The sequence below is a fragment of the Nesoenas mayeri genome, assembly GCF_963082525.1.
Source record: "Nesoenas mayeri genome assembly, chromosome: 1".
Taxonomy (NCBI): Eukaryota; Metazoa; Chordata; class Aves; order Columbiformes; family Columbidae; genus Nesoenas; species Nesoenas mayeri.
The window spans coordinates 157,674,552-157,691,405 of record NC_137541.1 but is presented as its reverse complement, the minus strand read 5'-3'; the positions used below and the strand labels follow the sequence as shown (position 1 = coordinate 157,691,405).

At 37.6% G+C, this 16,854-nt stretch overlaps 1 protein-coding gene across 1 annotated transcript in view; it reads left to right on the top strand.

Moving 5' to 3' along the window:
- The window catches only part of PCCA (propionyl-CoA carboxylase subunit alpha), a 285,773-nt gene that overhangs the window by 220,116 nt on the left and 48,803 nt on the right, over positions 1-16,854 (top strand). The window contains exon 21 of the mRNA XM_080356435.1: positions 4,181-4,234. Coding sequence (XP_080212561.1) covers positions 4,181-4,234 — 54 coding nt within the window. The remainder of the gene's footprint in view (positions 1-4,180; positions 4,235-16,854) is intronic.

Genomic DNA, 16,854 nt, shown 5'->3' with positions numbered 1-16,854 from the left:
TTTTGTTTTGTTTTGGTTGTTGTTGTTTGTTTTTTATGTGTGTGCGTTCCATATAACCTGATACATGTTGTCTGACTGTTGATGTAGTCATGCCATGGCTTGAAAAAGTTGCAAAAAGCGTTGGCTGAAGGACAGTCTGAACATTTTCTTTAACAAATGGTCTCCTGATTTAGTTTCAACAAATACATGCAGTATATAGTAGTTCAAGATAAATGTGTTTGAGAAACATATATATATATATATATATATATATATATATATATATATATATGATCTCCTTTGTCAACTCATATTGATTTTGACCTGACACATTATTTTTTAATTTGTAAGCAAAGAAAAAAAAAGCTTTTGGTCTGTTGGAGATTCTTTGCTTTGATATTATTCCTTCCCTGCAGCTACTCTCCTTCAGTAGTTTGGCAAGCCAAAGATACCAGAAGATTTGTGGAAAATACTCTGAGATGGTGTTGTTTTTTAGTAATGTCCATATCAGTTTAGAATCTCTTTCAATAATGTCTATTTTTTGTTTGGCTGAGCTTCTTTATCCTTCTTCATGTAAGGGTTGTTATCATTTTTATCTGCAAGTGCTCATCCGCTGCAGGCTTAATGCAAAGCTGATTGTGACCTTACTGCATCTTATCATGAATAGATCATTGATACCCAACTAAGTGGAAATAATTTTCTATGACAAAGCAGAAGAATTTCAAGTCATATCACACTAACCTCTGGTAATTTACTGGGATTTACAGATTATAATGATTATTTGTGAAGTGACTGTGGTATAACACTTAAGAAAGAGGAGGAAAATCAAACACATTTTGTAGGATTGTATACACTTGTCTATTTTTATACGGGTGCACAAGCATTTTGTTTGTATATACATAGCATATGCGGTATAGCATACCGTAACCTGTGTATGTAAAAATACATGTAATATTTATGTAACACTCACATGTATTTGACAGCTTTGAAACTGCAGATGGATTTTTTGAAGTTGTGATTTTAAATTTTTTTTTTTAGATTTGATTTAGCTTGTTACTTTCTTATAAGAAAAAAAATTATACTTTTAACTCAGAATATACTAATTAAGGAAGACAGAAGCTCTATCAGTTGAGTCAACCAGGAGAGTGTCAGTTATGTCTAAGATCACATACTTGATGCCAACAATGTAATTTTACTGTATTGACAGGTAAACATTCAGTGTTGTTTTGTCTTTGTTCAGGTGGTAGACTTCCTTTGCTTTTCAGTGTAAACCTCCTAGTAAATAATTTGCAATTTATGAGGAAAACAATGACAATGCATATAATTAGCAATTCTCTTGTTACCTCTATTTGATTACGTTCCTGCTATCACATGCAATATGAAACCATCTATTATGAGCTATAGAATATGCAAATATCTAACTTTACAAGAGAAACTAGAGACTGGTCCATTTTCTAAAGAGGTGGAAAATAAAAGAATAATTGTTAACCATATCCTTTCATTTTCTTGAAAACATCAATTACATTTACAAATCTCAGAAACACAAGCCCACCAGTGGAAAAGAAATAACTCCTTTCAATGTGCTTCAAAAAAATCTAATCACATCTAACAGCTGAAACTTATTTACAACTGTAATTTGAAACATTAATTATGATAATGTGCTGAATTCTTTTGTAACATGGTTCTCAAAAGCCTGGCAGTTCTCTTTTTTTGGTCTTGATGTAACATATGTTTTGTGACTTGGAGAATTTATTTACCTTTCTTTCTTGTTTCTCATGTTTGTTAACTATTTTTCCCACCTTCTCCATTAATTTTATTTTCCCCTCACTGGCTGTTAATTCAAGAGATGGATTTTGGTGCCTATACTGACTCTTAATGCCATTGGGAACTAAATGTAATGTTTTGCATTTTTGACACACCAAACAGTAGCAGTGATGCTGTGATTTCAGGGCACTTCCACAGCGTCAGGGCAGGAAAAACGCTGTTATATCTTTAACGCTGTTACATCTTTGTCTTGCCTTAAGACTGTGGCTTAAGAAGGTACCTTCCTGATATACATTTATGTTTGGCTTTATTAAATTGGTTATTAAATTATTTTTGAAAGGGCTTGGTTATTGCTGCGCTAGCTTATGTAGTTGTAAGTAAATAGAATCTATGTGAGGAAATACTTTAATGATTTGGTTTTCAGTTGTGAAAAATAAGTCAAGTTGTCAAGATACCTGGCTTTACTTTGAAAGCCTTTAAAGAAAATGACAAAGGGGCTCTATTTTTCTTTTTTGTTTTGTTTTTCAAGTTGTGTTTTTCTGTGACGGGAGATTAGCCAAAAAAATGGAATTTTTATTAGGCTGTGAAAAGGTCTCTAATGACCCTTGAAAGTGGACAAAAGGGTAGTACAATAAGTGACAGAACTCTAACAAGGGTGGAGGGCATTCCAGGAAAAAAAGACATTAAATCCTTTAATTTTTTTCGGCTCGCCATTTTCTGACAGCTTATCAAATGGTTGGGACTTGTTTGTTTTGGCATGCGGTTCATTCATTGTAGGCTGCCGGTACTTTGTTCTTCTTTGTGGTTTCCCAAACCTGATTGTGTTTATCCTAGACTGTGGGAAAAGTGTATATTCCTGTTTCCTTTATAAAAGTAAACGTCAGGTTTTGTATGAAATTTTATTTCCCATATTTTCCATTCCGTTAATCATTATTGTTGAAATATGTCAGGCTTTGGCACATCATCCTTTGTTTTCATATGATTGTCCAGATTGTAGTGTCAGTGTGTGACCTGTTAAGTCAAAAAATAAGCATGTTTGGGCTGTAGTAATTATTACTTCATAAAGTGTAGCTGAGGAACGTGCACCATTATTGAAAAGGGACCACAATTTGATTTATTGCTACTAAAATTGTTTCAGGGGTATCTAGCTATTGTTCTATAGTGCTTTCTCACTTAATCTAGAGAAGACAAAACTAAAGGGAGTCATGATAATGGCTCTTCACATACTTGGAAGTAGCTGTAAAAAGAAAGGGAATAATCTATGTTTCTTGTCTGTGATGAAGAAGAGGAGAACTAATGTGCTGTAGTTGCAGTAAAGAGTTTTTAGTCAGGTATTAGGAAGAAACTTGGTAATTATACTGGGATATATTGCTTAGGGAGACTTGGAAATCTCTGCAATGGAAAGAGTGGTTTATAGACACACATTATCTGCGAGTGGCACTGGTGTCTTTTGAGTGTGTTGGGTACTGAACTAGAAGTTCTCAAGATAATTTGCAGCCCTGTTCCTGGGATTCGTTGTCTTGAAAATGCTGCTGATCCCTGTGCAGCTCCCTGTTGGCAATTTGTATTCACCTTTTCAAATCTGTGCTTCCGTACTCGTGTGTATATCTGCAACTGTGTATTAGAGCTGTGCTCCATGATTAGGGCCCTGATTTTGGGTCTACATGTGCCTTGATTTAACAGCAGGAAAAAAGTGGGGGGAGGGAACTTTTCATGTTGAAGGAGGAGACAATTCACAAGAAGAAAGAATTCTTTTTGTGTTTTGCATATTTAGATTACGGATAACACTGTGTTAAATCAATAACATATTTTCTTTTTCATTGTCTTGTGGCTTACCGACAATGTAATATTTGAAGACTGTTTAATAACTTCAATCAACTCCTGAACCACAGTAGGTGACCAGACATTTCATAAGGTCATTTTTTTTCCTGCTTTCAAAGTAGCATCATTGGAGGTTTGCATTTTAAAAGGAGATTAAAACGTCTCTCATTAGGAGAGAATGAAGATAATACTAAATGTGAGTAACAAGAATACAAAATCACAAACGTTTAGAGGTGGCGAAAGGCTCATTATTCATGACATTCATCTTTCTGCAAGCCCAAGGTTGTTCTGTGTCATACTTGACTATATTTGCTTTCATTGTTCTTCAGAAATAGATTTTATTGAGTTGACTGGAAAACAAAACCAAAACCACCAACCATACTAAAAACCCAAACCAAAAAAAACAACCAACCACAACAACATCTGAGCTGAAGTATAAATTAGACTTCTAGTACTGAAATTCTTAAAGGAAGTGGTTGTATTTTTGTCTATTTTATGTATAGTTTTATGTATTTGATTAATTTTGATTACTTTACAGTGATATGACGGAAAGAAAATTGAATGGTTTCAAATTCTGGAGAAGCTTCTAATCAGTTTTTACATTTATATTTTTCAGCGGCTTTCTCGGAATGCCTCTGGAGATACAAGCATTCAGTTTCTAGGCACAGTGGTAAGTACGTGCAGCTATTGTCAAAAGTTATGTTGGTAGAGGAATATAATCTAAATGGAAAATAGGTGAATGACACCAGCAGCACATTTATGCTTGTGTTTGTGAAGTTTAGTATTATGCGTAAATATTGTGAGCTTAACAGCTGAATTTAGGCAAACTTCTGAAGCTGATTTCCAAGGCGTGGTACACAGTATCTGCATTCCACATTTCAGTTGACTCAAGTCTGCCTCTGTTTCATTTACAAGGCATTTAAGAGTCACTGGTTGTAGTCTTATAATTTTATTTCAACATACTCGGGTTTGATCCACGTCAGGATCAAATCATCTCTTCCCCACCACCTCAACTTTCTGGTCTCTGTTGCTTCACCATACCATGTACCCTCACATCTCAGAGGCACATCAGTAACTGTCTTATGAAAAGACTACATAGTGGTGCAAAGTGTTCTGTGGTTCTCCCAAATTTTGTTTGTTGAAGAGAAGTACGTTTAAAATCCTAATCAGATTTTATGCCATTGGTCAGAATTTACTCCATAAAATAGATTTTTGTTGTCTGCTATTATCTTGAGCAATCATGTATGATATAGAAACTAAAGTTTTGTGTTATGCGATGTGTGCTTATAAACATATGCAATTGAAGCAGCATCAAATTCCATCATTTGCATTATTAAAATGCAGTCATTGATTTTTCCAAGTTCCTTATGCACCTAAAAATAGTTCTGAAAATTAAATAAAATTGAAGTATCCCCTAAAGTCAGTTGTCCTGATTGCTGCCAACAGGTTTCCCTGCAGTGACATTCATAGGAATGAAATATTCCCTTTAGAATTTAGTCCTGACATTTCTGTTCACTATATGTTTTGGACAAAAATAGATTAAGATTACATATGATAATGTTTTCATTCTACTTACTTGTGATTAGTTCTTCTACAAGTCCTATGAAGCCATTTTTTGAGGAGGTATAACACGGTAAGAGTGAACTTAACAAGAGTACCTTGCATGTTGTTTTTTAGAGATGAAAAGTGCCCCTAATATTTTTTGCTTCTAGAAATATATCTGTATATGCATATAGATTTGACTTTTCCAATATCAAGCAGAGCAGCAGTTACAAATAAGACATAAAAGTTTTGTTCTGCCCTATTGTATTTGTAACGATGCTTCAGCTCTGGATTTGCATCCTGCATATGCAAGATTGCTGCTGGCTGCCTGATCTAATAGTCTTTGTGTGAGAAGAAAATAATTACTCCAAGTAGATAGGATATAAACACAAATGCAACTTGATAATACTGCACATTGTTTAATCAATTCTCTTACAGTAAATTCTGATTAGGTGTGTGTTTAGTGGCATTAAAAATTAAATTTGTTGTTAAGTTGGTTATGAAAACATTTCGTATTCATGTGTTAGAAGTGCCCCACAGTCTCACAGGCTAGAACTCTTGTGCTGGGCCTTGTGCAACAGCAAAAGATGACAAAAGAGGGTACAGTACTGATTTGCTTTTAGCTTTAAAACGTTGATGATGAAACAGTTAATGGATTGTAATATATATCAGATCTTACTGACTGCATCATGTGTGTTTCTTGATTGGTAGTTATTTTGGGACATCGAATATGTGATTACAACTAAAATTCTCAAGAGGACTAAAAAGAAAAGCCTGTAATACTCTATCCACCATTTTTAGTTAATATAAATTATGCACATCTTGCTGCTCAAACCCAGAGAGAGAACTTCAGTGAGCAGGGCAGAGAAGCAGTAATGAAGTCTGCTTCCCAGGGTTTGCTCTGATACCAGTTTTCCCACAGAATCCAAGGCAGAGTCTGCACCTGTGTTACTATCAGTTCCTCTGGGGCCACTGTCCCTCTCATCTCCCCAAAGTCCTTTCCTTTGTTTAATTTGTCCTTTGCTCCTTTAACACCCTTCTGCACTTTTTTGATTTCAATGTAATACCTTCACCTTAGGTAATGGGGAGGGGGAAGGATGGGTTTTCCTTGCAATGGCAGCCTCTACAAATTGTCTACACACGTAGATCTACACAGTCTGTATGTGTGTACTTGCATGTGTATCTGTACACATCCACAAATGTAAACATTCTGTCAAAGAAAAAAATACCACCTTGAATGAAGCTCCTAGAAATACATTATGGGCTCACCATTACCTATCTCTCACTAAACCTTTGCCAACATAGAAGTGCAGTTAAGACAGCCTTTGAAGGGAATATTTGGCAGCAAGAAACTCTTGGTTGCTGGCTATTACCATAATGTATTGTTATAAACGTAATAAACGGCTTGTGAAATTATTGCTCTGCTCTTTTTTTAGTAAGAGGATTTGCTAGGGATAGCTTTGAGCATTCTGTGTTACTTTAGATGGTGGCAAGTGTTGATGGCACTTCAGTGGTGGCGGGCAGTGTGGTGTTACTGAGCGTATGCACTGCTGACCCATCCATCACAATGTCTTTTTAGAGCCAGCTGATCAGGAGCACAGCTCCCTGGCTTGTCAGGAGGGCATCAGCTTCCATAAAAGGCTTCACTTGATTTTCTTTTGTTTTTCTTTATTTACATTGGACAGGAGAGATAATTTTGCGACTGTTTTTTGATAACAGCCAGCTGACACTTGGAGGAGAAGCGAAGGGTGTGCTTCCCTATTAGAAACATCCTTGATGTCCTGGTTAGCTGGGTGAAGGACAAAGAAAACTACTTTGCAGCAGAAAGACAACAGTTTAATATGAATTCTGCTACATGACATATGGTAGACATGATGACATTAAGACAAATGTGTCTATTAGTGTAGCAGCGTATTTCTGTTGTTTTAGAGGAGCACCGGAAAAATCATGTTGCTTTCTGCAGTGAAATCATAGCTTTGGGTGCACACTGTTAGCATCATTTGGGGGGCTACATGGATTTTAATAATATTTCTGTTTGTTTCTGATCATTAGTAGAAATTCTTTGCTACTTCAGCATTTCTCTTCAAATTGCAGTGGCATTAGACAGCTTATTTTCTCTGAATTGTTTTTTGGTAGAGGGTTATGAGTCTCAGAGCTGATATAGGACTCGTACTATTGGAGAATATACGAGAATGCCCGAGCCACAAGCAACTTTTATATACTTACAGCTTTAAGAAATGGTTGTTGAATAGGAAACTACACTGATTTGGTTTAATTTCCTTTGGACGATAACATTTTGAGTCCTAATTAAATTATTTCAGAACAGCTCATGGGTTATTGCTGCAATTGAGATGTTATGTGAGTTTTCACTCATTTTTCCTCTCTGATGAACGTGACTAGATATAATGTGCTGATGGAATCCTGCTATTCTGCCACTTTAAGCTAGAATTGTTCAGCTGGTATATTTATTAATAGCATTATTGTAACACCAAGGAATCCTATAGTGCTATATATTGTATACAGAAGAAGGAAGCAAGGTAATCCATGCTTCAGATTGATATCCAAAGCCATGTCCAAAAGCAACACTACTAGGAGACAAGGAGGCAGTCCTTTATGGGTTGTCTCCTGTGTTCAGGCAGCTCACAGAAGTAGATTTGTAACAAACATAAAGATCTATTGACAAATACCAAGCAGAGCTTCTGCTTCAACCTCTGCAGTCCAAAAGTCTGGATGTTTGAATAGGCTTTTCAAAGGACCAAAGCGCACCCTTCATTCCTCTCTTTCTAATGAACCTCCAGTTTCTATGTTGTCTCTTCGTTGCACCTTCTGTTGTGTTACATGAGAGGAATGTTTTTTGCTGGCCCACTGGTGGCCCCAGTCATTTGCTGATTATTCACTCCTCTGTCAGCTAGACTTCAGCAATGAAATATGTGTGGGCAGACAGCCTTTAGCACTAAGATAGCTTCATGGATGCAGACAACTGCAGATTATTATGGAAGCATTAAACTTATTCTAGACTGTAACGGCCTCTGTGTAGAATTTAAAATGAAGGAATACTGTCCGTGTGCTCAGGTGGTGAGTGGCCTGGCTCCACTGCATCCATAATGTCATTGTGAGCTCTGGGCTGCAGGCCGCACTTGGCAGCAATGGCCTGTCCTGTGGAACACTTTCCTCAAACATGTTCCTCAAAAGAGACAGTCTCAGACAGTGAGAAGTCCCCAGCCACAGTGGAAAATTTTACTGTCCTTTACTCATAATTCTTGCCATTTTGTTGGTCTTCTGTTTTCTAACGTCGGAGAAGCAATATAGAGAAAACCAGTTACTTCTTTCCTCTGGGGAAGGATGAAAGGATGTGTATGTGTCAGATGTTAGTCCTGTTGCGTAGTACGTTACTTTACAACGTTCCTTCAGTGGTAAACACAATGTAGGAACCCACGTGGAACAGTGGAATTGCTTTGTCCTAAGAATCAAGCCATCTTTATGTGCTTCTGAGTTGCCCAGCACCTTTTTTTTGGTTCAGCCTTCTCACCGGAGATTTTTCCATTACTTCAGTCTCGTTCCTGATGGAGGGTTTTTTTGCCACCTTTGACTTACAAAACATCTGAAGTTTTGCTGTGGAGACGTATGCTTTTCTATGATTACTGTTAACCTGTTAATGATACACTTGATGTTCTTTAGAGAAGTTCAGAGTAGTAGATCAGTTCTTTAGAGTAGTTCTTTAGAGTAGTTCAGAGTAGTAGATCAGTAGTACACATTTAGAGTAGTTCAGAGATCACTGTCCCAACCAGATCTGCAAACTCTAAGTTGAGAACACTGGATTTGGAAAAACTAGTCTCTGTCAAGCCCTGGCCGTGCTTTTTAGCATAATTGTCATACGTTCTAGTACAGTTGTGGTCATTCAATATTAATGACTTTTTGATTGTTCTCTGTTTATTTCCAGATGGGTGGCAGAAGGATGTTTCGTACACAGCCAGGGTTATTAGTTATGTATATTGTTCATGAAGTTAGTCAGAAATTGAGAGCTTTACATCAGAGGCATTCCTCAAAGTTTTTGCTGTTGCTTTCTAGCTTATTGTATATTCATCATTTATGTACGTAAGGTATGTGGGAGCTACAGGTCAGTGTACCAACTTCACTTCTCGCTGCTGATTCCCCTTCCCACTCCCTCTTCCCAGGACTTGTCTGCTTTTGCTTCAGTAGCAAATTTCCAGCTTTCTGTCCCATTACTGAGTCTTACAAGTTATCCTTGGGCTTTTCAGTCTGTGTATAATCTCATCATCTTCCAGCTAGCTTCCTCCTTTTTCTTTCTCCCTGCATTCTTAAAAAGACAAATTAAATAGCAATAAAGATGGGAGCTTTGACTGTATGAGTCTGATTTAGCTCACAATGACAAATGTTTTAACAACCTGCTTCTTTCACTCTTACAAATCATTGGAGTTCTCAACAGGTTTTCTTTCTGCTTTTGTTTTGATATGTGATGCTTCTGAAAATAGATACTGAAGATTTATGCATACTTTCAAATATTGGTTGAAAACCTGCAGAGGTTACAAAGGTTGTATTTATTGGAATATGTAGAGTATTAACCACAATAAAACAAATATAGTTCAGTAGGTGCTTATTTTGCAAGCTAATATATATTTTTTTGTTGTTGTTTTGGGTTTTTTTTGTTGTTTTGGTTGGTTGTTTTTGTTTGTTTGTTTGGGGTTTTTTTTGTTGTTATTTTTTGGTTTTTTTTACTCTTCCTTATCACAAACCTTAAGATGAGGGTCCCTGCTGACCTGAAGGGAATTCTAGTCCTGTATAGATTTTTTTTGGTATTATTATTTTATTTCCATCCAGCTTCAGAGTAATTGTGAACTGCAGTGCTTATAGTACTAGAGCTATCATCAGTGGCATTTCAGTATCACAGGAGGTGTCACTAGGAGAAACGTGCAGTTGCTTCTGGAAGCTTCCACAAGTCCCTTTTGAATATGGGTGGTGAGAATCCTGAGAGTGGCTACGAGCTGCTGCAGTGTTCTGCAGAAAGTGGGTCATTCATACAACAAGGATTTCACTTGTGAAAGTAGTGATACTTCAGCCTGTCATTACGACTGGTCAGTGAAAATTGTTTCAGCACACGTGATGTGGATGATCAGGTGCAGCCACACAGCTGCATATGCTGTTCTTATTTCAGTTTTGTTATATATTTGTATGTTTTAAAGGAGAAGATATAGTGAACATACTAAAGCTGTCCATTGGGGGCAAACTCAAAAGCACCTGAAATAGTGGTGTTACAAAAAGCCATGTCCTACAATCACTTAGATTATTTTGGGACTCTTGCTCTGGATTCCATTGAAAAGAAAAGTAAGAAAGCAATTGGAATTCTTTCTGAATTTTGCTTTCGTGACTTAAAAGAAACCAGAAGTGCCATAAGTTCCCACAGAACAACCTCTTGTAGTCTTTACCCAAGACTTCCTTGAGCAAGAAATGTTGGTGTCAAGGTGAAGCCGAAGCTGCATATGTGCTTTTTGGATGGCCATGGTGACCATGCTGGCTGGCCAACTGGCCACTCCCAAATTTCCCTCAGCTGCAAAAGGGATTTAATTCTCTTGTTTTCTTGACACAGCCAGTGCTCTTCAGAAGTTTTGTGAAAACATACTTATGGTTTCTATAATACTTATAGACAGTTGGAATTACCTACCTTTTCTTCAAATTTGGTTGCAGTTGATCGGCAGGTTAAAATAGTGTATGTGGGTAAAACGGGATCATTAGATGGAATGAGGTGGGGTTGGGAACTGAGAGGCAGAAATCTGGATTGCAAGCCTTGCTTTCTTACAAAACCAGACTGGAAATGAGTTATTACATTTAGATTCTCATGTTTTACTTTTTATTTGTTCATTTTAGATCTTGGCCTTCTCTTCTGTTTTCATTTAAAGTTTTAATTTGCAGAGAAAAAATGTGTGATGACATCATAAGTAGGTGAGAATTCTCATGAATGTCCTTAATGTTGGTGGAATCTGCAGCATGTGTTCTATCTGTAGTGTAGTAGTCTGCTTATAATAAATTATTAGCCACTTATTCCTCAGAAATAAGCTAATGGAAAAATAAGGATTTCTGATTTTCCTTACTTCATGTGACAGATTTCTTTCTTATTGAGCTCAGTAATGCTTTAAGGACAAGGATTGGACTTGATTGAGTAGCCTGTTACTTCTTGGAACACAAGTGGTGGACAGGTTTCCCAAGAATAAATCAATTTATTTCCTTTGGTAGACTAAGATTTACCAGTGTTGAAATAATGATTAGTTGCTTTGTTTGTTCGAATAAGTTTGTGGTGGGTTTTTGTTTGTGTTTTTTTTTTTTTTTTCTTCTGTATCAGGGCTGTTACATCTTGGTGATGATCTAGTGTTTTCTTCTGAAGATGATATGTACTGCCAAGTAATAAACATGTGTAGCCCATGTTTTTTAAACAGCTTTTTGATGGCTACAACTTTGGCATATAACCAGGAACTGTTTAGGAAGTATTAATTTATATGGCTTTGAAGCTTAACCAGTGATCTTAATGAAACAAAGGCACGATGAAGTTAGTAAAGCTAATTTAAGTATCTGAATGTAAATTTTAAATGAAGTTTTTATTGATAATAAATATACTTTGTTTCTCATTAGTCTTCTAGGCTTCAGTGGTAATATCAGTAAAATAAACATGTTTTACAAAGATTTAACATTAAAAATGCTATTAATATGACCCTTGGTACACCAGCACAATTAGATTTCAAAGTGAGCATTTAGGATGTAACAGCGATTAATGACAACCATCGAAAACAATTTTGAACTCCATCAGTTTAACTCAGGAGGGTAAACTTAATATGATAATTTATCTAGTTGAATTGTATCAGCTTAGCAGGAAAGTATGCAAATATGTGACCCTTACCTAGAATCTAAACGGATGCTGTGCTGATAGATTTATCAGTTCCATTAAAGAACTTTAGGGAACTTTGGAATTTCAGCAATTGTTCCCTTGGAGGCTGAAAACCAAACCTGATCTCATACTGGGACCATTCTGGTCTGCATATTTCCATAATTTGCCTTTGCTACTAATATGACAGCAAGACGCAAATAACTGTTTCTAATAATATCAAATGGAGTTGTGGAGGACAGCATTTTAATGTAGTAAAAGACCTCCCCGTGGGGTTGTTATTGCCACTATAGAACAGCAGTTACACAGTTGCAACAATAGTCTCTTAATTGATTCGTTTAATTAGCAAGAGATGAAGCTTGTGCTGCATCTTGTCATCTGTTATCATGGGGGCGGCTACAGAGAGAATCTATGCATTTGTCATTCTTTACGGTCGGGTTTAAGTAGAGTAAAAGCAAAATTCCAAACGCGTTTCAGCTGTAGAGGGAAGCGTTGGTAAGAACATTTTGCAGACGTGCTTCCACTCAGGTTTTCAGTGTGTGGACACGTCTGGTTTAAGAATCGGCATGGTCTCTGGAGTAGAATTTATGACAAAGCATTGTTTTACTGGAGGAAAATCTTAATCCAGCTATGCTGGGCATTTCTAACCTAAATATGCAAATCTAAGTATTATCGGAATGGTGGATTATTTGGGGCATCACTATTGTAACAGTTGACTAGATTTGCTTTGAAGAAATAGGGTCAGATTAGTGAAACTGGCCATCTGCCTTGTGATTGCTTTTTCATGGCATTTTTGTTTCCAGACTAGATAAACAATGAATTACATGAGCACATGGTCCATGGTAGGAAGAATGTGTAAAAGAGGGACTTTCTTTGTGGTTGGTTTTCCCCCGAGTAGTTATAAATACAGATATAGTGCTGTGCTCGCTTCTGGGAGATGAAGTCATTTTTTTTACTCAGATCTATTTTATTTACATTTTAAGGGTATGTAAATAAATATATTTTAAAGGCATGTAAATATATCAGGAGCTTCAGTTTCATTTTTCTCCTCTCCTTGGCTTAGTTATGTCTTCTGTTCAAGGTTATTCTTCCTTATGGAAGGAAATATTTCTAGAGGAGGATGAACTTCTTGTTAAATGCTAATTAAGAAAATGAAGGTTACGTTGGCATACTTCCATTGTCATAGTACTGACCTAAAATAAAGGCTCTCTTACTAATCTGAAATAAATTAGACAGAGGAGGAAGCAAATAATTCTGTGCATGTGAAACACTTGAGAAGTCTACTCCTGGTCTATTTTTTAAATTACTGTGCTTTGGGGTTTTTTGTTTGGTTGGCTTTGGTTTTCCACTTGTGTGCTGTGGTATTGCACATACCATCTAATTTTGGAGTACGATAGTGCTGTCAATCTGCGTGGCAAAAGGATGATGTACTGTTAGTGAAGGCACCTTTTTTAGGACAAGGTAAACAAAGATTTATCCCACTTATCGTTAAAGATCCCATGGTAATTTCCACAAGGTTCTGAGATTGCTTCATATTCTGAGAGTCTTGGCCAAAGTCCACTTGTGTAATTACCTTCTGTCTGCACAAATCCCTCATGCAATTTTAGATGTGTTTGGTGTTTTTCACTTCCTGTCCTAAATAGTGAAAATATTGCCACACACTGCAGACAGTTACTGTGGGTTTATACCCTAAGTTCAAATAAAGAGATTCCTGTAAATTGCCTTTAGTAATTTTTGTTTTCTCATTGTTAAAGCACTAGAATGTGACAAAAGATGAGTAAACAGTAGGATATATAATTAAATTCACAAACCAATCAAATAACTCTGAATTTTTTTATTTATTTATTTTACTTTTCTGTTTCATTGCATTTTTGGCTGTCTGTGAGCTAAACTATTCCCACTGCTAGGACCATCACTGAGGGAAAGGTCAACTCTCAGACCGTGTCAGAGGTCAGACTTAACACACCACAGGGGCTTTGAAGCAGTTGGGGAGCCAAGTGCCGTCACCATGCACTCGCTTGGCTTTTACTTTTGTACTTTTTTGTTGTCACAACTGAAACTGTGCCTTTGTCTCTTAACTAAAACTGGTTTCAGTTCCTCTTTCCAGGTACCTCTGATGGACTCCAGAAAATGCATTCAACCATGTCTTTAAAATGGTCTGCTTCTGTGTTGTCTCTTTTGGTAGAATTTGTTGCCTTAGTATATACTTGAAGTTTACTCTTCCTGTGTTCATCACTGAAGCCTTATGTTATTTCATCCCATTCCATGTCAAATCTTTTTTTGTGATATTTCGTTTCTTCTTCCTTGTCATCCTTTCTTTGCTTTTCTGTCATATTTATCTTCTCCATCTTTTCTCAGATTGCTTCCCTTGTGCATTTCCTGTGTCAGGTTTTTTTAGGCATAGTTGTTCTCTTGCTGGAGAGATACGTGGTTTGAGAAGAGAGGCATTACTGTTAGTCTGACATAAACGTTCATGTTTTTCTGTAAGGAGTGTTTAGGAGAACCATGAGGATAAGAATAAACTATGGAAAAATGGCTATGCATCAGCAAGTTGTACAGCTACTGGAGTTAACATGGAAGTATCACAGACAGGGAACACCAGGGACTCAAAAATCTTTCCTTTGCCCTTGTTGTGTATCTTACAGTATCTGGATCCGGTTTATTTATTGCATGTACAATCTAGTAGTAGCCTTCAGCTGATATTTTGAAGCTCTGCAATTTTTTTCCCAGTATTCATTTGAGGCTCAATGCCAGGGGTGTCAAACTCATTTTTACCCGGGGCCATATCGGCCTGGCGGTCGCCTTCGAAGGGCCGAATGTAATTTGAGGACTGTATAAATGTAGGAGTAGTTACATTTATACAGTCCTCAAATTACATTCGGCCCTTCGAAGGCGACCGCCAGGCCGATGTGGCCCCCGGTGAAAATGAGTTTGACACCCCAGTCTATGCAAATAACAGGAGTATTTACCAAGCAGGAACAGTTAGTTTGTTTCACTTTTTATGAAACTAAAGTTTCACATAAATTCTGTGTGAAGTACATTGCAAATTGCATTACAAATGACATCCAGCGGACAGCAATCCACACTGCTGCAAACACAAACAGGCAGCCTCCATCTTTGTCTCATTCAGGCCATTTGCTACTTAGACCCCATGTCCGTAGTAAGGCGAGGGAAGGTGAAGGGCAGAGCAGTTGTAGTAGGAAGTATCATGCTCGTGTGACCATCTCCCAAACACCAGCCTTACGTCTTGGAGAGCTGCCATGCTGGCAGGGTGCGCAGGAAGTATTCGCATAGCAAATTGTGTTACGAGCGGCAGAACCACAACAAGGCTCTTCCTGCATCTGATGATAATTGTTCGATTGGCGGGGAGGGAGAGAGAAAAGGGAGGTCAGGGCGTTGCGGATGAAAAGGAAAGGCCCGTGCTATTGTAAGGACAGTGAAAACAAACTGCCCCTGTGCCAAAGAGCTTCAGCGTATGTGACACAGCAGCGCTGAGTGGGATGTGGGAATATTCCATCGAAGCTGAAAAGCCCTGTGGGTAGGAAAGCTGTGGTGATGTTTTGTGTTTGCACTGCTACCTCCTTCTCCTCCCTACTTCAGAGCGATTTCTCCTCACATGCCCCTAGAACCAACCCCCACTTACCACTTTCTTTGATGTCAGTCTTCATATGGGGAAAAACAAAGATGTTTGAATTTTAAAATACTTACATTAGTGTTCTGTTACAAGTCTTCGGGCGTTCCTTGTTTTTTTGTGAAGGTTTTGTGTTATTTTGTTTTTTTCTCCCTAGGTTTATCTTTTCATTATAAAAGAGCTGCAGGGGAGCCCTCCCTTAGCCCTGTGAACCCTTTAAGTTCCAAGCCCACTGACCACACACCCCCTGCCCGTTCAAAGCAGGGTCAGCTAGGGCAGTCTGATCAGGGCTGTGTCCAGCTGACTTTTGAATATCTCTAAGGACTTCACAATTCCACATCTCCACGATGTATTCAGTGATTTTGCAAATTCTTGGGCGTCCCTGAAGCCTTTGGAGGGCAGTGACACAGAAGTGATATAGATGGAGAAAATCAGGACAAGCAATTCCAGTTCTACCATAATCCTGAGTGTAAAAAGGGCATAATCATTCTTTGCAAGAGCTCGTATGACTGCACCAGTTGAGGAGCAGTCAGAAGCTCCATTTCTAATCTGAAAAAGGATGGACACTTGTGCTGTAAACACATGCATGGAGCAGAATGCACTGTCAGTGTTGTAGAGGTTTGAAGATAAGAGGGCTCTGGTAGGTTGGTGCCTCTTAACCTGTCAAAATCCAGCTGGAAGGCAATGATGGAAGGTGTAGAGAAGGTTAAGAAGAGATTATAACCAGAGATGAATTGAGCTCTCCAACAGTCCACCATTAGTGCCCTGAAGGAATAATGATTTTAATAGAAACATTTGTAGGTTACGCAAGAAACAATATCAGAGGCAGAGTATCAAGCAAAGTGAATTTATATACAAAACCGTGGGTTCCCCCCCCCCCGGCTCCTCAGTAAACGCTTTCTAACCATATAACAGTTAAATGCTAAAAAGCAAATGTGCAGGTTTTGTAGATGTGTGTTAAGTTCGCCACTTTCCTTTTGGATGGTAAGTAAATTATTAGAGAGAGAAAAAGTGCATCGCTTTGAGAATCTTAGGTACATGCCTCAATAACATGAGGGTTCACTGAGAAGGTAAGAATTAGAAAAATACTATCAACACTATGTGATTAATTTCCCTCCATGATCTGAAGGGTCAGTGGTTTGTTCTTTGCTTTTTCAGTTAATGGAGTTTTCTTTTGCTATTAGAATTATAATTGCTGGCTCATTTCCATGCGGGTTTCCCTATA